We start from the raw sequence: 27,527 nt of genomic DNA, 5'->3' as shown, positions 1-27,527 counted from the left end.
GTTTGCACCGGTTTAGAACTGCACTGGATCATAGTGACAGCTGTTTCTTATAATTTAGCCAATAAATGTACAGTGCCATCCAAGTGGTTTGTATGACCTTCCATTAAAATGTTTTCTCCAAAACCTAAATGGAACGGAACCTATAGCTACTTTTTAATCATGCATGCTAGTATGTTATCTTATTTAGCTATTTAAATTTAGCTTTACTGTTTTTCTTGGGTCAGCAACAAACCTGTCATGTTGCAATAAGAACATCATGTTTGTGACTTTTTCCGGACTCGATTATAAAACGATGACTAGTTTATTAAAATAGCCACTGATTAGCTTGATGCTCTATTAATCAATTAATTGAGATTCATTTCACTAAATAGATCATTGTTTTTGTGAAAATCAAATTTAATGGGTGTTTTGATTCAGCAGTCCCTTTAGGCTTTTCTTAAAAACTTTTTACCAATTTGTATCCATCAAGTTCTTTTTAGACTGGTGTATATTTTTTGGTGCAGACCACACACACGCAGGCATGCAATTTCTTTTTGTTCGGAGATGAACTTGAACCGTGACCCTGCGTTTCCAAAGGCCTTACAGATGAGCTACTTTCGCTGCTTGCATGTCGCTCTTAATGGGAATGGGATGGACAATAAATGAAGCATGACCAAGGAAGAAAAAAAAGAATTCCTTGTCTTTCCCCGGTGATTGAATGTCTTTACACAAAAGATGTGCACGACAACACGTGTCGTGTTTAAGCCTTGCACTAGTTGTTTGTTGGAAGTCTCTCAACTTTCCACTGATCTTTTATTTTGCTTATCAACATATTTGACATATTTCCACATGGAGTAAGTACTTAAAAATTAACAATTGAACTTTTGTCAACACATTTTAACATGCTGCTATTTCATAAAGCGAATTAAAACTAAAAATACATTTTGTGGGCATTGAACAAGTGACTGATGAAAAATAAAAGATCACTCTTTGAACATATAAATAGATCAAAAGCTGTCCATGCTGTTTGCTCCTGGTAGCGACTTCTCCACATTGGGTGTTGTCAGAGGCTGAGGCAGAACAATTTAAAAATCAAATCAAATATATGCTATGATTATAGGATGGCTGTTCTCAAAGCTTCTTGCACTGACAGTGATATTGCGCCTTTGTCGCCAAGAAATGTAAATTTCCGTTGGTATGTTACGTAATATCGTATAGCTTGCCAGTCCTTTGTCACACTTTAAGAAATAGTAATAATAATTCTTACCATTCTGAGTTATTTATGAATGGAGTTACTTAGGTCTAGGTCATAGGTGTCAAAGTTAAGGCCCGGGGGCCAGATACGGCCCACCACATCATTTATGTGGCCCCTGAAGACAAATTGTGCTTCATCTGTCAATACTAAAGTTACAAATTGTCTTCACTTTTAAAGAATACAGAAATTCCTAGCAATTTTTGTTACCATTGTAAAAGTTTTTACTAGTCTCCGGTTTCCGGTTTGTTGATGGTCATAATGGCCCTCCGAAAGAACCTATGAGTACGATGCAGCCCCCGATAAAAATGAGTTTGACACCCCTGGTCTAGGTTGTCATTTTGAAGCTACAATAAATACCTACAATTGCGTTAACCCGGGAAAAGACAAAGGCCCATATGTTGAACCCCCTTCCATGACAGACCCTAGCTGATGATAATGGTATGGAGGGTCATATTTGGCACACATATCAACCCTTGCGTCCAGAATAGACATCCAAATACAGACTGGTCTGGTTTCCACTGTGACGGTCCATCACAAGATACCGCAACGCTCAGAGACAGCTCCTCTGGACACATTTAACTTAAAGGCTTCCTTTTGGCACCGATAAGTTTGATCTGGCTTATGAGGATGTAGCTACGTATTGGAGTGTTTGACAAATATTTGCCAAAGTAATCCTGAGCTCATATGTTTGGATCGCTTTGAGATGTGCCCTTGCCCTTTAAGCAGAGAAATTCCTCAATTCTAATCATTTTCGCCTGCATCTGTTGGCAAAGCGATCTTTGCTCCACGTGTTTGAAGTCACATCATTGTTAAATGATTTTACCTCATTACTACTTCCCCATCCCAACTTTATGTGGAAAATATATGCGTGTGTGTTGGGTACAAACCAATAAAAAAATCCAGATAGTGAAATATGCTACAATTATTTTGTCCGACAAACTACTTATATGATGCATGTCCATACATTTTTAACTGCTTGTTTAAAACATAACGCTGCGCCGGAATATTTATTTAATAATTGTGAGACCAACTGAAATAGAAAAAAAAATCTAAAACTGGGCCAGATGACTATTGACATGCCTGCTATAAAATTTCATTGGATTATCATGATGCAACTATGACCACTTGTAAAATTGAATGATTAATATTGTGAGCAGTAGGTAGACATATATTTGGATCTAAATAATATACACGGCGATCAAGACAATGTTTTTGCTCGGCGAGAAGAGAAACGACAGTATTTCCATTGCTGTGCTGCTGAGGAAAACAAGGAGCTGCAAGCATTCATAACATAATGACAGCTATGGGATCACAAATAAGGCATGGACAAGAGCTGGGCCCGGTGGCTCTGTGTAATATTTCATCACAGAAGGGCTAAATAAATTCCTCGGAACAGTCAAGTCAATACAGCAGATGTAAGAAATGGCAGCTGCCGGAGGAATGCGGTTTGGCCGAATGTTGATTCCTGCGGCGTCCTCTCAATGTTAACGCTTTGTGTTTAGGAATACAAAGCTACATTGTTGACGGACTGAGCTTGAATCCGGTTTGCTTATCTTGCCTTTGCCATGTGCACTATCTGTGAAACACGCAGGGTCTCTAATCCCTTTGATCGATGAAGCGTCCCGCGTAAAGCCATGTGTTCAGAGCTGGTGAAAGCGTCTGGATGTATTTGAAAAAGGATGGCATATTAAACACAGATGCGCACGCACGTTTCATCTATTTCATTAACGCACAATGTATTGTGATATTTAGACGAGCCGGCCAAGTCGCTGAGACAGATTTAGGGGCTTTAACGCTCACAGGCAGCTTTGTGCAGACGTATAACAGCCACTTTTGAAGGCTAGCAAATAAACAGGCCTCACATTTTGTACATAGCCAAAGCCAAAACTGCATGTTACCATAAATCTGGAATCGAACGGGCATACTGAGCCAATGCGGCAGTTCATTCCTCCAGATGTTGCTTATGGAACCGTCTGGACGTGCAATCGAAGCGCGGGTGAGTTGCAATTTGATGAAGTCAGTTGGTGATTTTCATTAGATTTTTGAGGACAGAAAGATCTAATCCCGTTCTGCTTCGACTAGCCACGGCATCAAACAATCTGTCTTCATGTACTGGTCGTTAAAGTCAAGAGGAGGCAATATTTGAAGCGATTATTCACTGGGCGTACCAAGAAAATGTTAAATGAGACTTGGGTTGTCTCTTCACTGAGTGTGAACTGCAGGGGAATGCAAATATATAGCCTGACGTCTGGATTATTACTGACAACGTTGTTTTATACGGTAAAGTTGGGACGCTCTGATTAGACAGACTTGAAATCAGGGACTGGAAAAGGGTAGAAATTAAGCATCAAACCAAAAAAGATGCCAAAGTATAAATCACTTTATATTTTGAGTCATGTGATTTGATACATTTTCATTCTGAAGTGCTCAAGATATTATTGATGGTTTGGGACCGGGTACCAAATGCACTGCTTGCAAATTTTTAAATGTGATTACTTTTTCTTTTTGTTGTTCTAATGCTTCTTTCATAAGAGGTCATATCACGAAAATATTAATTTGAAATTGCTTGTATGTAAATTGTTATACAAAACTAAGTACAACTAAGTTATCTGGTCAAGGGGGCGGGGCCTCTGTATTACAATTTAATGTGCAATCAAAATGATCGTGTCGCTGTTTTTCTACAGGTTAAGTTACAACATTGTGTTGCTTTAACTCAAAGCCTTTGTGAAGGCCAGCAATCAGTACTTGATATCCAGGGTCAAAGGTGACGGATGGCATCTCATGACCTACCTCAAACATACATGCGCTACTGTCTGATGCTGGATTGGATGAATGTAAATATTTGAACACAGCACCGCTGCCTGCTGGCATGCTGAGCTCAGGCATCCCGCATCATAACCCAATTTAGGGGCCACTCTGGGATCTATGAGCAAAGAACTGAAGTTTGAACTGTTTGGAAGTAGAACCGCTGTAATAGCATCTGTTCGCAGCCCCAGGAAGGCACAAGACAGCGGTCGGGGGTGATGACCCGGTCTAATATAACAAGTCTACTATTGGCGAGTGTTTGCAAGAGCTCGTGTAAAATAAGACAGGGGAGGACCGAGACAAGCTGAAACGCAGCGGGGTCATAACATGAGCCACATTGCAACAGAAGGTGGGTGAGGTGTAGCCAAAATAGTTGGCCCACTACTGTACGAGATTGCCCACATCTACAAACATCTGGTTCGGAATTCGAAGGCATCTAAAGGTGTCAGTTTCAACTGGGGGAGAGAAAAAAAAAAAAAGCGGCTCAACATTTCCAGTTCTTAGAAAAGCAAAACCAAGATCAGACTAAAACTCCTTTAGCTTAATTTTACCGCATACAATATACATTATTACCCCATAATACAGTTTACCGGTATTATACTCTCAAAACTGGCTTAAATTTCCGACAGGCTGAAAGTGAGACGATGTCCAATCGAGTCTGGAAAAGGTAATTTTCTGAAATTCAAAACTTTGTTGAGTTGCAAAGGCAATAGTTGTAGTTACCCCCAAATCTTGTCAGTGTTTGCTTATAAGAATTTTGGGTGTATGTTGAAGAAATATAATTTGCAAGGAAAAAAAAAACCTTCTGGGCTTAGTGTCATTATCTTTAAAAAAGAAACAAAAAATATAAAAATATACTGTTCATGAGACTGTCACCATAATAAAACATTTGAGTAAGACATATTTTTAGATTCTTAACTTTGCCGGTTATTAACCATAAAAAGAAGACAAATAAAGAAAATTTGGGCAGCTTTGGCCATTTCTCTCAAACTTCATCAAGTTGGAGGGGAAGTTTTGGTTTTCACATCTTTGCAGAGATGTTCAATCAAACTGAAGTCTGGGCTCTTAAGGACATGTAAAAATACCCGTATTAAGATCAATAGTCTTGCCGTTACAAAACACTCATCTTGCCTCTTTTCTCACATTATTCGGTGAAATAAAACACTCACAACAACCTGGATAGTTCAAACAAATTAGTTGGGAAATACAAAGCATCATATGATCATGTGACCGGGGTACAACACCCTCAGGGACTCTTTTATTTGACTTTGCAAGTGGGAGAGTAGGACACTTTTCATATCCAATTGTCCACTGTTTGTTAAAATACTCTAAATATCTGTGATCCGTATTAGCCTATAGTGACATCGCAAACGACTGCAGATGTTTTTCGTAACAAAATAAAATTGACATCGAAAAAGGTTTAAAAGATTTTGAAGCGCTCAACGTATCCCCACCAGCCGATCAGCCTTCCAGACCTTTTCTTGTCAGGGTCGCATGGTCTTAGTGGTTTTCAGTTAATTTTTCTGGTCCGACCTCAAACCTAAGATCGTCTTTGGCTAAGAAAAATAAGCCGTGCAATTATAACACAGAGGGTAGATTATTTACATAAAATAATGAATTTGTTTCTATACATGCCAATCATTTCAACCAGAAGGTAGTTTATTAATGTGGACCCCCTTCTCCTCCCTTCCACTGGGGGCTACAGTGGAGCATGTGTAAAGTCAATGACAATGTTTGAGGCTCATGGAAAACTAACACCCAGGCCATGTTGATACAAAGTGATTAGTTTATTATAGCAGCTGAAGGTCTGACTACATCGGCCGTTGGTGTTTCCATGTTGTAGAGATCCGGATGGGTACCCTGACACGCGCAATGACGCCATTCCCGTGGAATCTGAGGATGCGTGTGACCAGATGTCACGGAGGGGGGGGGGGGATTTATCGGTAAGATAAGGCAATGCGCTCATCTTTATACTTTGGTAGCAAAAGGCATCTCCTGAGTTGCCGGCGTGTCCTTGCCCCAGATGTTTATTGCAAAAAGTAACCCGAGGCCCGAATGAAAGCATCCCCTCCTGTGAGAGGAGTTTTCTTTTAAAGGGTGACAAGTCCTCATCCTTCACTTCCTTTTGGGCCTTGTCCACGGGGTACTGTTTTCAAAAAATAAAAAGCGGGTTACAAAATAACCATTTTGCTTTAAATTAGATTGAGTGAATATCAAAATATGGTAAAACTCAATTATAGCTGATCTACCTTACATGGGATGGAGTCTAAAGGTTCAAACTAGGGTGGAAGTTTCCAGCTCATTCTTATTAAAGCTGTTTTGTGGATGAGGAGATGGTGAACCTTGCTACCTAGGCCTATATCATTGATCAGACCTCCCAACTCAGAAGAAATTTGAAGAAAATGGTACAAAACCGAAGCCCTTGTGCTTGCTGGTTATTTAAAAGTAACCGAAGAGACACGAGAACCAGATTTCGGACAACAGTAACAAAACCACCTGAAGGTTTGTTAGGAGTTCCTTCAGCCTAAATCAGAGATCATTTGCTTTTCATTTCCAGAGTATCTACGAAGCTCCCCTTATGGTAAATATATTACTTTCCTAAATGCATGGCAGAGGACGAACGGATGATCTTTCCAATCGTGCTTTTAAAAGCCAGCAAGGCACTCAATCTAACCATGAGCATGACATTGTGAGTGACGCCCGGGAATCGGACACCTTATGAAATGATGTCTGATGTCTCGTAACATTTTAACACATGGCAGCTCTGACTGCTCCCGAGAGAAGTTCGTCCGACTTCTTGTCCATACCTGCCAGAGATATACTGGCAAAGCAGAGGAGCAAAAAAGGACAAAGCTTTATTAACGGAGGATTTCTTCTTGACACATGAAGAGACTGACAGAAGGACAGAAAGTATTCCGTCGAGCGTTCCCTGTGGAGTTCCTCTTGACTTCTCATTGTAGAAAAGTTCCAAACTCTGTTTAGTCTATCGTTCACGTCAACAGCACTGATGGTGCATAGGCGTCACTGGCGTGGTGCCTTCATGAAACTTACCGTCTTCGTGGTTTGATATATTGCTCAAGGATACTTTGACAAGGAAATTTTCTGCCTTCTCAATCAAATTGATCTGTCGGTAGTTGGCTAATCATCTTTTTAAAAAGAAAGTCACTACACCCTCCACCAAATTAAAAAAACAAATCAGTGAGCATCTGTCAGTTCAGGACCTTCCGTACTATCTGATGTTTTTCCGATGTAGGCACGAGGATATGGCAGCGCTTACAGCTCAGCACACTGTCGCACCACATGAAGGCCTCAGTTAGTATTTGACTGAGACATATTTCCAGACGGCGGGCCGCACTGTGGCAGGAGATGAGGAACACGCTACAAGCGTCCTCGTTCACGCTGCCAGGCCTAAGCCTTTCATAATCGCCCAGGAATTATACACATCCCGGTTAAAGCGTTGGTAGGATGACTTACGACTGTGGTTGTTTCCCCGAGATGTCTGCCAAAAAATATGATTTAGTTCGATCACACGTCTGGGGTCTGAGGCTTCCTCCGACACTGTTCAAACACACATCTTTATTCCGAAGGCAACGGAATGCGAAGGGTGCCGAGTGAAAAACTACTCACCTAACAGCGACATTTCCAACACGGCAACCGTGACAGCAGTCATCTCCACAAACGGAAATAACGAGATTGCTTTCATTCTTTATTATCGTTTATTGCGTTAACTTTATCTTGACATAGCCTTAAAGTATGTGTAATAATGACATTTAAAAAAAAAAAAAAATACAAAGAAAATTAATAGTTTAACAGATAGGACAGTCTGTAGTAAATATGTATACATTCAGCTTTACAACTTAGGAATGATCCTATCAATTGCTAAATATGTCAAATGTACACAAGAATATTTCTCAACCGAAATAAAATGGCAGTCATCACAAGAGTATGCACTAATATAATAATATTAAAACCATGTTGTGTTCAATAACAGTTCTAAAACCTAATTACTGTTTTATCTTGACCTAAATTTAAATTGACATACTGAAAATAGGTAAGGCAGTTCCACATGCAGGTAAAAAAAAAATCTCCAATTTTCGATTAGACAATGTAGTGTGCTATCCATGTCCCTTTCACAATCCCTGTATTAAAAGATCAGACACTCGGAGCTACCGTACATTTCCCAGATTCAAACCCAGCACGGCTGTTAAACCCATTTGCAATGTGGGGCACAGAGCACAGCCTTTTTTTTTTTTTTCTCTGTGACTGTTCAAATTTAGGCAACACTTGCTGGATATTGAACACTTTTCCTTCATTATGACAGAACGCAGCGCTGTTAGTGATATCGCTGATATTATCTGTCTGAACGAGCAAGCGCCAGAGTGTCTCGCCCTCTCTTGAAGTGTCACATTGACCACGGTGTTGGGTGGAAAGCTTTTTTGCTGGTGCCAATCCATTTGACTCATCCACTTGTGTGTGTGTGTATATATATTAACAAAAAAGAGCCTTAAAGATCAAAGTCAATAAAATGTCATCCCAAAACACTTGCTAAGTCGATTATATTGGGAGTAAATGAGGCAGTTGTGTGAGTGGAATCCAAGCCGTGAGCAGAGTGTTGCTCGGGACTTTAAGATGGTTTGGCATTATAGAACGTCTGCGTAAACAAAGTGTGCTGTATAAAGTGTAATATACGATGGACAAAAGTCTTGGGACACCACCGCATTGAAATCAATTCCAGCTGGCTTCCTTGATTTTCACTTTACCAAGATGTTTTGAACAATTATATTGTTTCAATATTTGTGCTTGGAGGAGGTCCATTTCTGTTCCAGCATGACCAACTCCAGTGCACAAAATAAGGTCCTTGAGACCGGAGTAGATGGATTTAAGAGCCCCGGCCGCAACCAATCAAGAGGACTGGTACGCTCTGGTATCCCAATCCTTTTGTCCATATAGCAAAGCGTCTGTACCGATACAGCTTCAACAATAACAACAACAAAAAATAACCTTAGTCAATATAATTCCATGATCTTGCTTCAGAACCAGATCATTAAACACTTAGATTTGTTTCCTTTTTTTAGAAGAAAAACAACACCAATTGCAGAAAGTAAACTGACGATGGCGATTCATCACAAATTCCAAGCCGATAATGCGCCACGCATCCTGCGTTGAGATCAAGGCTGAGCGGCTTTTGCATTTCAAGCGTACCTTTATAAAGAACATGTGCAAAGAGTAACACCCGTGTGAACGCAGGCGAGGTGGATGATCCGAGCCCAAAGTCTGGGTATTCAGCTCACGGCAACACGACGTGTGAGGGGAAGAGGACGGAAGCGGCGATTTGTGTCGGAGTGTTTTGGGTATTCACACCTGTATGTCAGAAAAAAAACACGCCTGTTATCTAAAGCAGCGAGCAGTATCCTCCGCAGGCGCCGCCTCCCGCGTCCTCGTCGGTGAGCTGCACGGCTCGGCCGTGGCTCTCGCTCTGCCATAATCCCGGACTCTGGATGATCTTTTCGACGAGTTCCTCAAATGCACACTGAACGCCATCACGAGTTTTTGCACTGGCCTCTGTGAAGAGTTCAAAATCATAGTCAATGCTAAGAACATCAACTCTTATAAGGACAAGAGGGGGGGGGGAAAAAACGTTTGAATTATAAATAGACACTAAAATTCCTCCACCAAAAGTATTAGAGAGCCAAAAAGCAATTTCCCCTCTTGTAATAGTCCACTGCGACGTGCCCAGTGGCTGTTCAGAGGGAATCCTCCTGGCTTACCTATAAAAAGCATGGAATGTTTTCTTGCAAACTTCAGCCCTTCGGCCCTGTCGAGTTCGTGGTTTTCCTGAAACAAAGAAGTAGTAATGGCTTATTTGAGGTCTGCCGGGTGGAGCTGTCAACTACTGTGAGCTTCTAAGAGGGCATATTTTTGCAAAGAACAAAACACAATGAATTTATAATACTATTTAGCGGTCAGTTGTCCATTAAACTGCATCTATACAAATTTAACCTTACACGATGACTTAATCGGATGGATTTTGGTGTGGCAAAGTAAATCAATGACAAAAAAAATAAATATATTTTTGGCTAATATAAGTATCAAATACTGTTACAAACACATAACAGTGGAAAATGATGTCAATAAAATTGTGACCTTTTCTGAAAGGCAACTCACCTTGTCTATCTTGTTTCCAACGAGCATTTTCACAAGATCGTTCCTTGTACAGTACGTCTCCAGTTCATTGAGCCAGTTTTCCAGTTTGGTAAAAGTTTCTCGCCTTGTGACATCGTACACTGGGTCCAATCAAACAAACAGAGGTAGGCGATTGGAGGCCGACAAATTTCACATATTGATGACGTTTCGCTACATCGGAATGCAGTTGGTTCTTTTCAAGAAACAAAGGTTGCATTTTTTGAAATAAATAAAGCTTCATTTCAGATGTTTTTTGAATACTGCATAGGCACATTTCATGCATAAAATATAGTGTCCGTATCGGTTCAGTGCATAAGAAGTGCAATACGTACATATATTGACACATTTTTCACTCATTTCATCAAACACCAAAAGGAGGAATGGCAAAGCCACAGATGTGTTTGCATTATTGTTGTAATCTGGTTTATGATTTCCATCCACACAACACTTGTAGATTTTTTTGAAGTTGTCAGCCAACACTTGAATGACTCGCATCCAAGTGTTTAGTAACTAATTAAATTAGACAAATACACAGTTTTTCATATTCATTGCATAAACCCACACTTGCCCAACTTTAAAATGACATCAGCACATATTGAAGTTGCAACATACATTTTTTGCAAGTGTTTGCACAAAAACAACAACAACACAGAGATGGGAAAACGACTTCAAATATTTTCACTCATTAAATCATAATCACAGTGTTGGAATTGCTTACCTAGGATGACTCCTTGTGCACCACGATAGTAACTGGGCGTCAGGGTTCTGAAACGCTCCTGCCCAGCAGTGTCCTGCAAAATAAAACCATGTCATTTTTGATTGGGTAGAAAAAAATTAACAGAGCAAAGACCATAGCAGAAAAAGCCAGGATAACCAAATTTGGACTGAGTGTTGCATGAGTGCCATCTTCTGGACACTGACTGGAACTGCAGTACTGATTTTGTTTTTCTCAATACTCTTGTTGATTACTGAGTTATGGTACTTACCCATATTGCTAGCTTTGCCTTATTGCCATCTACACTGATGGTCTTTACTTTGAAATCAACACCTGCAAAATGAAAAAGCAACCAATCAATAATCAATCAAAGAATCCCAGCCAGCCAAGTTAAACTGTGTCCTTGGAGAATATTTTCATCTTTGAAAGGATTTGGGTTTTTGTTTCAATAGAGACATCATTGTGTCTTTGTAATTCTACACCCAGCACTTATTTCAGTTTTATCTTGATCAAATGTTACTCACCTATTGTGGCTGTTTGCTCTGGGTCAAATGTGTCATCTGTGAATCTTAGGAGAAGGCTGCAGAGGATAAAAAAAAAAAAAAAAAAACACAGTTGAGAAAAACAAAAAATACAGCAGACTCACTTTGACACGTCACTCGATGCTGACAGTAAAATGGTCTTGCTAAACTGACTGCTATGTGCTTAACTTGCCCAATTGCAAGATGACACCATTGCCTGGTTGTGGTCAGTAGGACAAAGTTCATTCTTAACTACAACTTAACTCGTGACAGCAAGACTTAAGTTCACAAAACCTTACGAATAAGATAATGACCCCCAAAGCACATGCTACAGTTTGCAGTTCTTGGTAGCCGATGATTAGTCATCAGGTTGGATCATTTCTTGTCTCATCCTATGACACATCAAGGCAATTTGCACAGTCTGCAATGTGAAGGTTTATGGCTCAAAATTACGCACGCAGTCATGAAAACCATCACAGCAATGATGTCACCATTATCTGCCAGCTAATAGCGTGTTACAAAAAACCCTAATCGTATTAAACTCCATTACGGGAATTCGCAATCGTGATAGCGGTCCCGTATTGTTCATGCAGATAAGACTGTCACGACAGAGTTGCGACTTTTAACACTCTTGCTTAAACGCCCAAAAACAACAACGAGCTTGTTGCTAGTCAGCGTTAGCCGATTGCAACAACACCCTTCGTGGTTACTAACCTGGACTTCCCGACGCCACTTTCTCCAATGATTAGTATTTTCAACGTTGTCAGAATGTCGTCTTCCATCGCCTTTAATAGGCAAATTGTCCGTCTATAGTGAACAACTTAAACGATCGTTCAAACGATGTTTCTTAACAGCTAGCATTCCTGTTTACTGCTGTGAGTGGGCGGAGCTTGATAGCGTTTTCCTGTTATACGTATCCAGTTATACTAATTGAGCTTCCGGTTTCTGTATGTAATCAATTTATCAATAAAGAAATAAATGTTGATGTATCCATACATTTATTTTTATGGAAAACGTTAAAGGACAAGTCAACTCCAAAATCTTCCTTAAAATAATTTGCTCTTTGCGAAACAAGTTCAACAATGCGTTCTGATTACTATTGTGTTTCTGGAATATAAATACAAAACATATTCATTTTCCCCCTTTAATTGTTAAGTTTATTGATACATAGCAAAGATTAATAGATATTTATAATAAAAATGTATAGATCAAAACATATTGTAAAGGCAACTTGCTGTCTACCAAAACACAAACAATCATATATTCTGCCTATCTTAATAAAGAGACATCAACAGTGTTTTGGGAGTTTATTTAATAAATAAGTCATTACAGCATAAGGGAGAGAACATGGTGATTGAAATAAAAGGCACTTTTCAAAAAAAAAAAATACTGTAAAGGCGCATGTGTGGTGCTTCTGAGGCATTAAGGTGAATGATAAAATATTTTTGCAAAACAAAACAAAGTACGACTGACAATGAAGTTCACAAAGGAAGATATTTTTGGGAGTTTTTGGCAAAACAAAAAAAAAATCATAGGAAAGACCTGAGAATAAATGAGTCAGTCGTATTGGTAAATTAGATGTATTACAATTGGTAGTGTTTATAAAAACAACATAAATCCTTTGACTCAACATCGCCATCAAATGATTTTTACGAGTGGTATACAGTCCATTTGTGATAGCATATCAACAAAGCATACAAATGTTTTGTTGATATTAAACATTTATATTATGGTGTAGTTCCTTCAAAATATGAAAAACTCGTGAGTGCAATAAAACTTCATTATGTCTGAGCTGCAGTCCAAACTACATTTACAAATATTTATTCACTTTTGCAGCACAAAAACTTAACCAAAATTCTCAACTAAACTTCTATTGCATTTGTTTTTCAAGATATACACATGATGTGGCATGATGTGCTGCTGTGGCTGATGATTTACATAAACATCCAAAACACCTCAGGTCTTGTCACATATGTAGAAGGACACCACAGACAGTCAGTGCAGAAAGACACAAGAGGAAATAGCATACAAGATGGCAGATGAGCGTGACATTTAAGAAGCTGATTATTTCTAGGGCATGAATTATTTTGGATGATATTCACCTTCTGCTGGTAAAACAAGTGAAATGAAATGCCCGTACCAGACCTTTGGCAGGATAGAAAAACAACTTCGATTCATAAACCTCTAAGAAATTTGAAAAGTATATACACATACTGTACATCTAAAATACAACAAAAGCATATAAATACGTGTTAATAAAAAATACAGACGCATGTGCATTGTAATGACCAAGCAACAATAGGAAACAACAATCCTCCTCAGAAGCCGAACGTACAGCAAAAATGTCAAATTCTTCTTCCTCATTTGCCTTCATATTTGGGATTGACCACAGTCGTAACAGCACTTTTGTAGATGGGATTTTCGCCCTGGGAATTGAACAAAAAACGTCATAATTATGAATCATTCTAACACAAAACATATTAGAATTCCCTGATTTATTATTTGCAAATATTATAGTGCACTGAAAACACAATCAGGACATGCCTCTGAGTTGTTTGAAGGTAAGACCTCTTTAAATACTTACCAGAAAACACCCTTTTTTGTAATTGTAGCCAGATATGACACTTGATCCTCAAATCCTGTGTATCACAACACACTCATGCACTCGCTTTGTCCCTATTATATTCCTCTTCCCCTTGCAAGCTCATGTAATATTTAGTGGTTTTGCAAACACAGAGAGAAAAGAAGACACTGAAAGACTGCGCACACACACACAAAAAACGCATGCAGGAAATGTGAAAGAATACGAACTTAAAGGACATCAGCTCTACGTCCATAGTTTGGATTCTGGAACTTATTGATAGGACTCTTGTATATGGGGTTGTCTTGCTACAGATAGAGAATGAGCACAGAAAGATTTCAACAGAGACGAATGATAGAACTGCAAGACGCAGGCGTGCATAACACAAAAAGGTTCACAAGAAGGTACTGAAAAGCCTCATCAATTGAGGACTCTACCAAATCTCACCACAAGGTAGCGAAGGAGACCCGTGTCATAAATTTAAGATTTTATCTACTCCACCACTAGGTGGAGTCTGATTACAGCCCATTAGGTCGTGCTGCAATCTTGTCATATTGATGTTGGCCGATGACTACACCAGGCAGGAAGTCGGGAAAGGAGGCGGCGCAGACACTCCCCGGAAAAAGCTTCGGCTACGCATAACATTCCCTAAAAAGTCCATGAAGCCTCCGACATTTTCCGCTTGATTTTGAGTGCCGTTCAAAGGCAACCATCTGTTTCTCCACATGAGACTTTAGAAAAAGAACGTGAGCAATATTACCAGTCTGCAAAGCTCATCTAACATGATCACAAATGAATTTACTGTTTTAAGGACAACCTCGCACCAAATACTCCCCCACACCTGGTTTTTGTATTAACACAAGTCAGGGAACTGCAAAATCCATAAAAGTATCCCTTGAATATCTCACAGAGCTTGTTGTACTTCCAAACCCTCACCGTATCCCACTTGGCGTTCATCTTCTCCTTCTCAAATTTGGCAAACTCTTTTCTATCGTGGATGATTGTCAGCAGCTTCCAGATGAGCAGTAGAGCCAAACCGATGAGGACGATGCCTGCGACGACACCCACCACGATGGGTATGATTTCAGGACCGGCCGGACAATCTGAAACACAGCAAGAGAAGGTCAAAATAAATATCAAGGAGCAAATGGATGCTTTTTCAACTTTGCTTCTTGCTTACCAAGAGTTTCAACCACATGGACCTCCTTTTCTGTATTGTTGTTGACAGCGTAGGTGTAGTAGAACCAGCAGTCGTTGGCATCCCTCTCCTTACAGTGCATCACAGGGTAAGAAGCGTCGTTGGGCTGAGGCAGCTTGTCCCTGTCCTTCACTTTGATCAAGTTGAAATAGCTGCAGTCGCGTTCGCACGTTTCCTTCTTCTCACCTGTACCAAATGCCCGACACTGGACGCACTCCCTAAAAGGAAGGCAGGTTATCACAAATTATAGTTGGGATCATTTTTCTACTACCGTATTTTCCGGACTATAAGACGCACCTAAAAACCTAAAATTTTCTCAAAAGCCGACAGTGCCCCTTATAGTCCGGTGCGCCTTATATATGGACCAAATTCCTAAATTTAAACTAGCCTGAAGCATTGTGTCATGAAATCAATCATAAGTGGCCCGCTGAAGACTATGAATCATGAATCAAAAAGACTATGGATCATTATTTTGTGATTATAAAGTCATTTGTTGCGTCTGAAGTTGAAATAAAAAAGATAAAATGGAGAATGATTTGATGTGGATTAAAAATCTGACATGATGCATTAATGGTGCGCCTTATAGTCCGGTGTGCCTTATATCAGGACAAAGATTTAAAATGGGCCATTCATTGAAGGTGCGCCTTATAGTCCGGTGCGCCTTATAGTCCGGAAAATACGGTAATTATTTTCCAAAATGTCAAACTTACTTGTGCTCAGTGCACACTCCCGGGCAGGTAGGGCACGTTTCGCAGGTGGGACCCTGAAATTTAGGGTCGGTACACTTGCAAGTGCCGCAATCACATGTCCCTCTGCCGTTGCAAATCTGCTTGTTGCTTGCCAGACATGTGCTGGTATCCAGAGAACAGTCACAGGCGCTCCCAGTCCACATGTGGTCGCATATGCACACTCTGCAATCGCAGCGGCCGTGCCCTAAGGAATCAAAATTAAAAAACTTTTAGAATGATTCCCTCAGAATTTGCAATTTCCATTACGTTGCTCACCTCCGCACAGTTTGCTTCCTGATCGGTCACAATTAAAGTTATCACATTCGCAGTACTGTCCGCTGTAACGCTCTTCCGGATGGTCTTTCTTCTTGCACTCGCACGTGCCGCACACACAGTCGCCATTATTGCTGCATATGTCGGTGCCGTTGTCTTTACGGCAGGTGCGGTCCATGTCCTCTGTGGCCACGTCGTTGCTGCTGCATTCACACTGTTTGCCCACGCGTCCATCATAACACCTTGGAAATAGAAGAAATATGCACTCCTTAATCTCATTTTCCATCTGGTAGAACCATCTGGGATTGACTTACTTGCAGGCGCCGCATTCATAGGTCCCGTTCCCAAAGTGGCAATTGTCGCTATTGGCGACGCCCTCTTTATGGCATTCGCACTCACAGATAAAGTTGAGCATAATCTCGACTTCCTCTGTAAATCCCAATGGCTTTATCTTGATAGTTTCAGGTTTCCCTTGCTTTGGACAGCCCAGAGATGTCACACTGATGGTAAAAAAGACCTGAAAACAACAACAACGGAATAGTCTTAATATGTCGTGAAAATGAACTGGTCTTATTTTCGGATTTCAATTCCTTACCTCATCTCCAATTGAAATATTGGAGCATTTTCGTCCATTTTCACCCTCAGTGATTAGTCCGTTCTTACAGCGGGATGTGTAAGCAATGGTCACCCCCTCTGGAAGCTTGCTATTCTCCAGTATGACCTCAGACGAGAGCGACTGTCAAACAAAGAAGAGATAATAACATGGATGGTGATTTTTTTTCCCCTTGCAATGGAATGTCATCTGGTAGTTTTGTTTAGACAGCAGGCTATACAAATGGCTTCACTGAGTAACATGGGGATTTTTTTTTTTTCAGGCCAGTCTTCAGGATATTTCCTTAGATCACAGATGAACAATAATTATCGTTCATTTTTACATGATTGCTTGTGAGTAAATTAGTTATTCCAATTTTTTTTGCAAGTTCCCCTTGCATTAAAAAGGCTTTAAAAAGTGGTTTATGGCACATCACTGGCGGAGCTAAGATTTCATTTCCTAGGGGGGGCACGGGGTGGCCCCAGGGGGGCACCAAAACAAATAAAAAAATTACAAGCCCAAATAATTCTTCAGAAAAAGCTGACAAATATGTCGATTTGTGTGTTTTTTTTTGGTAGGGTGTAAATGTGGGGGTAATAAATACAAAAAATAAACAGAAATGATCTGGTCTGTTATTATACTTACATTGTAAGCATCGATAATAAGGTTGATAACATTGCTTGAATTAGCAGAGAGCGTGCCCACTGCAGACTTTGGTATCAGATTTCTCAACTCCTGGGAACAAAAAACAAAATCACATTTCAGTGTTATTTATTCTAAATCCATTAAATTTATACCATATAATCCAACTAGCACTGGAGCGCTACAAAGTTTTCTTTTATGGTTTGGATGGACACTATTGCATTACACATTTTTATTGCTCGGAAGCCCACCAGGGCTTCTGTGGGGTCAGGCATTGAAAGAACCTTGATCACAGTTAGATCACGGCTCCACAACAGATGGAAATAATCAAAGATTCAAGGAGAGGCTGCCATTAATTTGTAACAGATGTCTTGGCCTAGTTGGAATTTGTAAAAACTTTATTGTTCCATTTATTTATTTACACGCTAGGAAGCTACACTGAACATCACATACACGAAGAAACACGAGTAATAGGAATCAATCCCATTTTTTAAAATTCACAAAATAATATTTCAGCATGAGAGAATTTATAAAACTAACTTGGTAAACAGGCTGGAACTCCTCAGTGACAGCAAATATGGTTTGAATGTTGTTATCGCTCAGCTTCTGAACCAAGTGAGCAATGGAGGGATAGTCCTGAAAGAAAAAATTCAGGACATTTCAGAATAGTGGCCATGTCTTATTTCCAAAATCCCCAAACGTGGACACTCACATAGTAGTGGCTCATGGTGTACGCGTTATTCTCCAAATGACATTTTCCATCATTTGGCAGTACGATGCCACCGAGCTTGCCATCTCCTGCAAAATGGAAGCCAGCGTCAGTGGAAAACACCAGAAGGCGAGTCACGTTCCTCCACCCGATCTGCTCCTGAGAGATGAGGAAAATACATACATTAAATACATGGGATTGATGAAGGTCTCATAAAATAGACATGAAGAAACCTGCGTACCCCACAAACAGCCACTTGCATGATGGCATCGAATCCACCCTCAGGAGAGTCCAGGTTTCCCGAAATATGCTGCTGGCCCACCAGGGTGTTGAACCTTTTCCCATCACTGGTGAGCTTCAGGACGTTTTTGTAGCTGAACGGGCTGGTGCAGTTCTGGTCACCCGTGCACGGGTTCAACAATTTAGCCGGGGTGGTGCTGATGTATGGCATGACTGTCTTCTCCACAAAAGAACCAAAACCTATGACATTTTTTTTTAATTAAACCCAGGAATGACATCATTATATGATTAACCCAAAAATTAAATTCCATACCTATCCTGAAGTCAGATGTGATTTTTGACATTTCTAGCATCAAACTGGTTCCTAAGTTCTTGACGTTCTCCAGATCGTCTTTCATGGAGTATGAAAGGTCCATCAGGTAGTACAAGTCGATGGGGTAATCTTCTGCCCGCTTGAACTTTAGGTTGAAAGACTGAGGCTCACCTACATACACACACACACACGTTACATGATACACTCACATCAAAACAAGCAGAGAACATCATCTTCAACTCTTCACCTGATCTGAGAGTGAGACTGAGCTTCTGAGGTTGTATCTGGGTGATTTCTTCCGGCTTTAGTTTCCCCGCTCCTTTTCTTCGGTTGGTCACTGCTTTGTTTCTGAGGATCCTCTTTTCTCCACGAGGGTTCTCTATCAACCTATCTCTACAACCTTTACTCTGCAAAGATTGCAGCTCGTCGCATCGGGTCGACACGGCTTCGCCTGGTTTTAGGAAGTCCTGAAATCATCATTTATTATAGTCAGTAAATGTTACATCCATAATAAAAGACGGTCACGTGACGATAAATCGTTCTAGCCAATGCTTTTACACGAGGATGTGAAAAAAAGGAAGCGATTCGATCCAAAATGTGTGTTGTTGCTTTTAAGTAAATGGATTCATACCGGGTCTGTACACCAGCCACATTTTGCTCCAGCTTGGATGCACTCTCCACAGTATCTGGCATTTGCACTGATGCACTCATTCCCCTCTGTATAAAAAAAACAAAAAAAAAAAAGAAACAAAGAGGATGCAGTGTCAGAGTGCAGCCCGGTCCCTGCAAAGTAAGCAGCTCTGTAAGCCTTCGCGTTTACACATCAGTTCATCTGGAACGCTGCGGCTCTATCGTAATTGGAGACGGGATCGGAATACCCAGCCGCCATTATTTTCTGCATGATGCTGAGGTGGACTTTCAGTCAATGACATCATCATGAATCAGGATAGTGGCTACCTCGACTGCAGGCTTACAGTATCAAACAAGTTATATGAATCTGTTATTTTTTTCCAATCTACCTTTCTGAGCATTGCAGAAGACTCCTAACAACGTAGATATCAAAAGCAGCTTCAGGTCCATCTGAAAAAAAACAAACATTATTGCATTAGTCTATATTCACCTTAATCCACAAATCAAGTGTGATAATCCTTCAGAACTGATAACCATGGTTGCCTTTACTTTTGAACTCCTCATTTTTGCCCCTCCCCTCCCTGAAAAAAAAAAGACTGATAGAATCCCTAAGCAGTTGAGGTTTAACTGGTGGTAATAAATTATCTTTGGTGTGTGTGGGAAGGGGGAGGGGGATGGCCTGGCTATTTTCAGTCCGTCGCAGGGCAACAGGCAGCTAATTCAATTCAGACACACATATATGGAATAATCACATACACACACATAAACACGCACGGAGGTCTGCCATTTCCCATAATTCCTTTTACTGTAAATAGCACGAGCTCCCGGGAGTCCTTCTCCAGAAATGCATATTGACCTCTCAGCTCTTTTGGTCAGCCAAATCGATTCATCCTGTCTTGCTCTTCACGCAACTCTCATGACTTTATAACCGAATACGATGATAACCATAGAATCATAAAACGTAGTTTAACAACAATGGAAATTTGTATCCTAAAATGAATTCCACTATAGACAAAATCCAGGCAGGCGTCTCGAATTAGAGTCTGAAGATTTTTCGGCCGGTGGCAGTCACCGCCTATTCATAGAGGCTCCATAAAAGTCTGCATTCCCTTACACTGTGGTAAAGAAAGCACTGACGTTGAGCGTAGGGTGTTAAGTGATGCATTCCTCAAGCGTGTGCACCAGTGTCCCATTCGAAAGTCGCATTTTGTCCACAGCCGCTTAAATTAGCCTCTAATACTGTTCACTGGTTCATCACATTTCTAAGAGCAGAGGAAACAAGACTTTGTAAAATTCCTATCTGGGATTCACCATCAGCTTCAAATTTGGATGATGTGTCAGAAGTCAGTGAAGCTTTACAGCTGCACAGAGGAATGTTCTACTGGAGTAACATTCAAATCCTCCTCCATACATTAGAATGTTGTAAATCCAACTATTTGATGTTTAAGGAGGAGAAAGGGCAAAGTCAGCAGAGGCAAGCAAAGTCTGTGGGATCCTTTCCTTTGGAATTGAGTCAAGCTCTTTGCCTCGGAGTTGGGGAATATGCGCCGCCCTTTCCTGTTTTTCCTTCTTTTCCATTCCTCCTTAGCATGTCTGGGGAAGAACACATATTCTAAATGCAGGAAAGCCCTGGCGTTTTCTTAAAAACAGCATTATTCTAATCATGCCATTTATTACATCAAAATGTGCTGCTTTGTAGAAATATCACATTTTTATACAGCAGGACAGACCAGCCAAAACCTATTTTGAGGGTTTCCATCATTCTTTTGGTCTGTCCAGAATTGTCTGGCATATCTTGGACATTCCACACTCTCTCCCCCTCCTCTTTCCTTCCTCTTCCACTTTACCCGCATCACAATCCGCAACTCACTTGCTCAATACGAGCCAAAAGCAAATTTCCCTTCCCCTTTCCTTCAAACTGGTGAGAGGGAACATTTTGGCAATCTCAGAGATGTAAAATGACATGGATGAAGGAGAATATGTCTTCTGGTGTCTCTGCCCGTCCCCCTCCCCTCATCACCATCAAGAGGATCCTCTCATGGAGGACAAAAGCAATGAATCAGGCTGTCCTTTGAGAGCATGAAAGAGGATCTGATTCTTAATGTGTGCCCGCCTCTCCCATAAAAGAGGCACTGTGTGATTAAATAATACTAATGATGAAGATGTTGATGCCTTTAATTTTGGTTCAAATGAGAAATTACGTCACAGCAAACAAACAATGACAAAAAAATAAAATAAAAATTGACGGTTTTGGAGATCCCAAATGAGGCCTGATCTAATTCGATGTGAATATTTTTTATGATAGAACTAGACTAGAAGAGAAAATATGAACCCGGAGGGAAGGAATGTAAAAGAACAACAAAAAATTTCCAGTCACTCAGGTTGTCATTCCTTTTTTTGTTTAAGTCTTCAAATCAAATCGACATGGATGTTTTCTTTTCAGTAAGAACGATATCAGCTTGTGTTATTTTTCCACATTTTAAGATCCTGCCAGTGGGAAGGAGCGTGCGTCATAATATTACTTGATGGAAAAAGCATTATTCTTACTTGTGCTTCATTTGGGGCCTGCAGCAGATACGTATAAACAGTAGCTTGAATTTCTGCTCTGCATTTCACACAAAACACTTAGCCACAAATGTTGGCCTGAAGCCAGCTCGCATTCCGCTTGTGTGTGACAAAGGCTAAAGATACAACGCAGTGAGACGGACTTGAACCGACTTTTCCTGGTTAGGCGATCAATAATATGTATAACTTGTCTTGGTTACTTTTCAACACTCGTTGAAATTAAATTAAAGCTACACTCAAAAGCTGTTTGGTCACTCGTTCGGCAGAAACAATTGTGACTTGTGCACAGACTTGGGACTGGCTCCAAGTCTGTATCACCATTCATGGCTCCATCCCAAGACTGAAAATAACTGTACAGTGTGGGGGGATATTTCTGACTCATCCTTCTCACCTGACATCTGCAATCCCTCTAAAAAAAAAGGTAGACCGTCACAAAAAGACCTCAACTGCACCAAGCTTCCACCCACGTGAATGTGCGGAGCTTTACTTAAGTCAGAAGCGGAACATTCAATCCTCACCAGGATAGGGGCTCATGATTGACATTTCTTGTAAGGCCATTACCAGATCAAAACTACAAAAGCAGACAATATGGTTGCCATGCAGATGTTTATCCTCATCTGCCTCTAATGTGTTGCTTTGGCGAGCTTACACTCAAAGTTGTCATCGCGAGAGCATGGAAGACAAGAACTGCCTGTTCCTGCCACCTGGCAAGTGTTTGCCCTGAGCTGCTGTCGTCAAAGACCAATTGTGAGTTTAAGAAGGAGGAGTCGCTAAACACTCAAATCTCCACAAAGCGCAACGTCTTTGTTGAGTTGGCCCTTCCTCTGCTGGAACACAGGAAACTCAACTAGATCACACAGGAAGCCTGTATTATGTTGCTGGAGAAGGAGTCACATATGACCCCCCCCACCCCCATGAGCATGACATCATAGTTGTCATTTGACAGTTTTTAATAAATAAATAAAAGAAATAGTTGCCTGGATATTTATTTTCTAGGATCAGGAACAAGAACTGCCATCGCGAGAAACAAATCATTAAGATAAATAAAAAATGACGACATGTCTGCAGTGTCAGACAAAAAAACAGCTGTGAAGTATTAAACTCAGAAACCTCGCCTAGATTTAGACTTTATCGGAGCTACCGGTCCCCAAAGGGACAAACTTTAACTGGCGGCGACTCAAAATAGTTGTACAGTACACTTCTTAACACGTGCCTGAGCACAACATAAACCAGCTGACAGTAGCCAAGACGTCATAAAGATCTTCGGTGCTGCACAAATAGCGACGTCAAAAGTGTTAATTCCCAAAAAAAAAAAAAAGTCCAGCTGTTAGTCGCCTTTGCTTGAATGTGCCGAATTAATGACAAGCAGATGTCTTTCATTAGAGCCCCCCGAGTTTGACACTTGACCTAGAAGGCCTCTGTTTCCGCAACCACAAGTGAGTGAGAAATCTGCAGACTGGCAACAGTAAATACTTTACGATGGACTGTTTTTCAAGATAGAGGTTCCTGAGTGAACATGCACTTCAGTACCTCGAAGGAAATCTTATTTCGGATTTAATTTGTCTAATTACAGACAACTGGAGCTGCCATACTAATTAGGATGCTGTCATGGTCATTATTGTCCCTCATTTGGTAATGTCTGCTGTTTTTATGACTCTTTCATCTACAATATGTGCAAGAATCGGATTGTGACTCACCGGGCATTGCTGAGAGTTGAGTGTCAAAGAGTCATTCAAAAAGACGGAGAACAGTGTTTGCATTGTTTATCACGTCACTGCTTCAAGCCAATTTATGAACTTTTAACAATGTCGCTATTTTCTCTTGGAACTTTGTGTTTCGTAATTTACAGCAAGCTGGATTGTTGCAGAAGGAATTGAGGCAAAATGTAAGATATAAAAGCAGTAGAGGTCTGAATCTTTAATGTAACACTCCGAGGCAGAGTCTCTGTTTATTTGGAAAAATGCGGAGCTTGAGAGCCTAATAAACATTCCCGTTCCCTCTCACAGTTCAGACAATAAACGCATTCTGCTACTATTTTTTCCCCGTTAACATAATAAGTTTAGCTTGGTTTTCACAGGAGACCCTTGCAAGCAGGTCAGCTTTCACTACTCTTCTGTTTTTAGAAGCAGGCGCCACCACCCATAGACATCCGACCTAAATGTGGAAGGGGAAGAAAGACAGAGAGGCCTAAATTGTTGGTTAAATACAACTCCGAAGACACACCCCGCAATCTAACTGCCAATGTATGTACTTTAAGAAAAACTGGAAGTGATGCATTTCCATAAAGAAGGCTTGTTGGTCAAGCATGTGATTCCCTTCCTAATGCATAACTGTTCTTCTGGGATTATCAGCAGGAGACCTGGCTGTTTTCCCACTTTGATGGTATGTGGCTGTCACATGAAGCTAAACATGAATCACCGGACTGAATCGGGGATAACAAGTCCTTGGTCCCTTAAGCGTCATCAAGCTGGCAGCTGTTAAGCATTTTTATTCAACCACATAGATCCAATTGCATTTAGTTGGTGACTAAGACTTGATCAGGTTTGACGTCACAGAGGGCTATGGCAGCTGTGTCCTGCATGGCAACTTGAGGTCACGTCCATTTCGCTGACGACATTACCTTCTTCTTTACGCTAAATCCAACCCCCTTTGTCCTATCCTCCTCATTTTTCATTCTTACATCCCCGATGCTTCCTCTGCCCTTGCTCTCATCCCGCCTCCATTTCCTTGATTAAACTGGCTGCGGAGTCAGCGACTGTTTCGAAGGTCTTTATCATTGTGTTCGCCTTCATGTGGAGCTTTTATCCAATGGAAATGCAGCCTGTCATTTATGGAAGACGAGGTCTGGTGATTGTTCGGCTTGTATCCATGCAAAATTAATAAACTGAGCAGAAGTTAAAAAGTGATACACCGATGCACAGATTCTCCTTACTGCAATTGATATATGTTTAATATATTATAATAAATATTTTAACCAATTTCTATGAGCCAGAAGCATCCCCTGATTTTAAGTGATGCCTGAATAATTTCAACTGAGCATGTGTGAAGAGGGGATGCACTTTCACATTATTGTCCACAAAAAAAACTGTTGCATGTATTTATCTTATTGAGAATGACTATATTAAAGCCTGATGGGGGGGAAAAAATCATTTTGCTCACTTTTTTAACACTATATTAGACAATATCAATAGAGCAGTGGACCACGAACAAGAAAGTAAAAACGTTACAATTATAGAAAAAAAATCGTAACATAAGTGAAAAAAAAACAGCTACATACTTTTTCTTCCCTGTAATTTAAGATTAATATAAAATGATTATCTTGTTTACCTTTGCGTTGAAGTGGTAATCCCGTTGCAGCACACAGAAGATAGCAACCCTCTCCAAAGACAATCGGTCACAGCAGCGGCGGTTCCACACCGCTCCGCTGGCACCCGATCACTTTCTCCACCAAAACAATAAAAATAAAAACGTCACCGCAGATTTACACTACCGCCCATTTAATCCCGATCCCAGATAGGAATTGTTTTCAATTCAATTCAAATGTAAAATGATAATCTCCGGGTAGTGCGTGTTTTTTGTAAAGTAACAAGCGGCGAAGCTGACACGAAGCGCTTCTCTCTCCTCCTGCCCGAAACGCACTGTTCTTGAAATGACGTAGACCTATTTTCTTCTTCCTGTTGCAGTACCAAAATAAAATTACCTCGGGCATCATTCTTTGTCACTTTTGTTTCTTTATTACTTCACCAGAAAATCTGTCCAATAAAAACACAATAAAGAAATGTCATAAACACTTAAAATTTTGTTTCGCTCCAATGGCAAACCTTTGGTTATTTTGCACGCAACGTGCTTTAATTTGAAGATAGTGCAAATGGGGTTCCTGTTCATCTTTTTTTTAATTTTAGTGATCATATCACGTATGTGCGCTTTTGTCACTACTTAGGGAATTAACCGCATAAACAGTAAGCAATTGAAACTGACCCTCCTTGGTGCCAAAGGCACTTGGATGGGAATGTGCTATTAATTTGATTGATTAAATTTGCTTTTAAATGTGTATTCGTGCAAAGAAAACAGATATAGCTCGTCCTGTATTCTGTTTTGTTGCAGAAATTAAAACTGAAGATACTATAATTTGTATAATGATATTTTGAAAGCCATTTGTTTGAGAAAAAAAAATGTTTCCTTACACGCAAGGGACTCACACTGGGAAAAAAACAACCATATCAGCCCCGGAAGGGCCTTGAATCCTGTTTAGTCTCCAAGGAGGGTTTAACCAGAGAATGCTCGGGTCCGTGTCTTTTTTGTTTATTGGATAGTGCGTTTAGAAGCCGTTTTTAAAAACAGAAAAATGACCCGTTATTTGATTTCAATTTTAATATAGAAATACCAAAATTGAAATACCGCTTGTTTTTTTTAATATGTTGTCTGGTAAAAGTAAGTAAAAGAGTGGTTTGATATTATTGTTTTAATTCTAAAACAAAAAACAGAATATATCGCGAGAAACAAATAAAAATACAACGAAGCGTATATTCGTTTTTGGATTCCCGGATTTGACCATAAAATGGCAAAAGTGTACCGTATGTCGCCCTCTGCGGGTTATTACGAGAATTGCACCCAATGATAAATTCCAGGAATCCAAAGCAAATACATTTACGAGCCGTTTCTTGATTTGTGTGTTGTGCTGTATTCTACTTTTGTTTAGAAATAAAATTAGAAAATCAAACTTTATTTTACTTACTCTTTCCTCAACAAATGAGGGAAATCAAGCTGTATTTCATTTCTGGTATTTCTATATCAAAATAAAAATCAAATGAGTGAAGTGTAACAGGAAGCCAGACATTTGACAAATGTTATCTGAGGAGGTTGGCAAAACAATCACAGCTCAGGCGACATCGGATAATAAATATAACATTTTTTGGGGGAAATAGAAATAAAAAAGTTCTGTTAAAAAACTTTAAGATTCGCCAAAACTTGCATCATAAGTTAAAAAGTGCGCTGAATTTCAAAGTAGATGGATGGAAATAAATATTTTACAGACCATCGAGACGAATTAATAAGCAAACAGTGTGGTTAAGTACCTATCTGCTGAGTATTGTAATCTGTAGCGCTCTCCTGTGGTCAAAGTTAGTTACTGCGGATAAAGGAGACAAAACCATCTCCAAAACAGCATAAATTACACCAGTGAGCAGAAGGAAAGCAACAGAAGAATAATGCAACTGTCACGTGGAGCTGCACCCATCCAGCAATAAAGGCTAGGGACTAAATAAACAAAAGATAAAAAATAAAAAGCCCAATTACCTTGTAAGCCTCCTGACCACATTGCATATACTCCGATGTGTGCATTCCTGCTTCCCCATGTCATCCTACCTATGGAGGACCGCAAGTTCCAAAATGAAATAAATAAATACACCAGGAAATATTTAAACAAAATGTTATTTGTTAATGAGAATTGAATATGACCCTAAATGCATCACACCAAACTAATAAATCCACCAGTAAATCATTAGATCTCATTGATTAAATGTTTCATATAATAATTAAATATGGGATTACTTATTTCTGTATTTTATTAAAATTTCATAGTCATGTGTTGCAGGGTAT

The 27,527-nt window shown here is 40.1% G+C and overlaps 2 protein-coding genes across 3 annotated transcripts; both read right to left on the bottom strand.

The window, feature by feature from the left end:
• Positions 1–8,280: 8,280 nt before the first annotated feature.
• On the bottom strand, positions 8,281–12,352 carry rab18a (RAB18A, member RAS oncogene family). Its single transcript, XM_037279439.1, has 7 exons — positions 12,173–12,352; positions 11,462–11,517; positions 11,209–11,270; positions 10,941–11,013; positions 10,205–10,323; positions 9,808–9,874; positions 8,281–9,601 (listed from the first exon to the last, which is right to left on the bottom strand). The coding sequence occupies exons 1-7, from the start codon at positions 12,238–12,240 to the stop codon at positions 9,432–9,434; spliced, it is 615 nt and encodes a 204-aa protein (XP_037135334.1). The 5' UTR covers positions 12,241–12,352; the 3' UTR covers positions 8,281–9,431.
• Positions 12,353–12,750: 398 nt separating this feature from the next.
• itgb1a (integrin, beta 1a) lies at positions 12,751–25,582 on the bottom strand. 2 transcript variants are annotated; one of them, XM_037279437.1, is made up of 17 exons: positions 25,257–25,582; positions 19,754–19,814; positions 19,366–19,451; positions 18,982–19,201; positions 18,735–18,905; positions 18,423–18,661; positions 18,185–18,340; positions 18,013–18,108; positions 17,476–17,565; positions 16,834–16,974; positions 16,553–16,755; positions 16,242–16,480; positions 15,948–16,170; positions 15,220–15,455; positions 14,976–15,142; positions 14,270–14,347; positions 12,751–13,884 (listed from the first exon to the last, which is right to left on the bottom strand). In XM_037279437.1, the coding sequence occupies exons 2-16, from the start codon at positions 19,812–19,814 to the stop codon at positions 14,270–14,272; spliced, it is 2,406 nt and encodes an 801-aa protein (XP_037135332.1). In that variant the 5' UTR covers positions 25,257–25,582; the 3' UTR covers positions 12,751–13,884. The 2 variants fall into 2 exon arrangements, with proteins under 2 accessions (XP_037135332.1, XP_037135333.1); XM_037279438.1 differs by lacking the exon at positions 14,270–14,347.
• Between the last annotated feature and the right edge of the window lie 1,945 nt (positions 25,583–27,527).

This window comes from Syngnathus acus, chromosome 20 (assembly GCF_901709675.1).
Source record: "Syngnathus acus chromosome 20, fSynAcu1.2, whole genome shotgun sequence".
Classification (NCBI taxonomy): Eukaryota; Metazoa; Chordata; class Actinopteri; order Syngnathiformes; family Syngnathidae; genus Syngnathus; species Syngnathus acus.
The sequence above is the reverse complement of the archived record's forward strand: the minus strand, read 5'-3'. Positions and strand labels throughout refer to the sequence as shown.

What these genes read in the sequence shown, in the direction of transcription:
- rab18a (XM_037279439.1), bottom strand. Translation starts at nt 12,240, where the DNA reads ATGGAAGACGACATTCTGACAACGTTGAAAATACTAATCATTGGAGAA. An exon ending in AGTGGCGTCGGGAAGTCCAG is followed by an intron (nt 11,518 to 12,172) that starts GTTAGTAACCAC and finishes TATCCTCTGCAG; the next exon opens with CCTTCTCCTAAGATTCACAG. An exon ending in ACATTCCATGCTTTTTATAG is followed by an intron (nt 9,602 to 9,807) that starts GTAAGCCAGGAG and finishes AACTCTTCACAG; the next exon opens with AGGCCAGTGCAAAAACTCGT.
- itgb1a (XM_037279437.1), bottom strand. Translation starts at nt 19,814, where the DNA reads ATGGACCTGAAGCTGCTTTTGATATCTACGTTGTTAGGAGTCTTCTGC. An exon ending in CACATCTGACTTCAGGATAG is followed by an intron (nt 18,662 to 18,734) that starts GTATGGAATTTA and finishes AAAATGTCATAG; the next exon opens with GTTTTGGTTCTTTTGTGGAG. An exon ending in CCATGTGGTTGAAACTCTTG is followed by an intron (nt 15,143 to 15,219) that starts GTAAGCAAGAAG and finishes GCTGTGTTTCAG; the next exon opens with ATTGTCCGGCCGGTCCTGAA.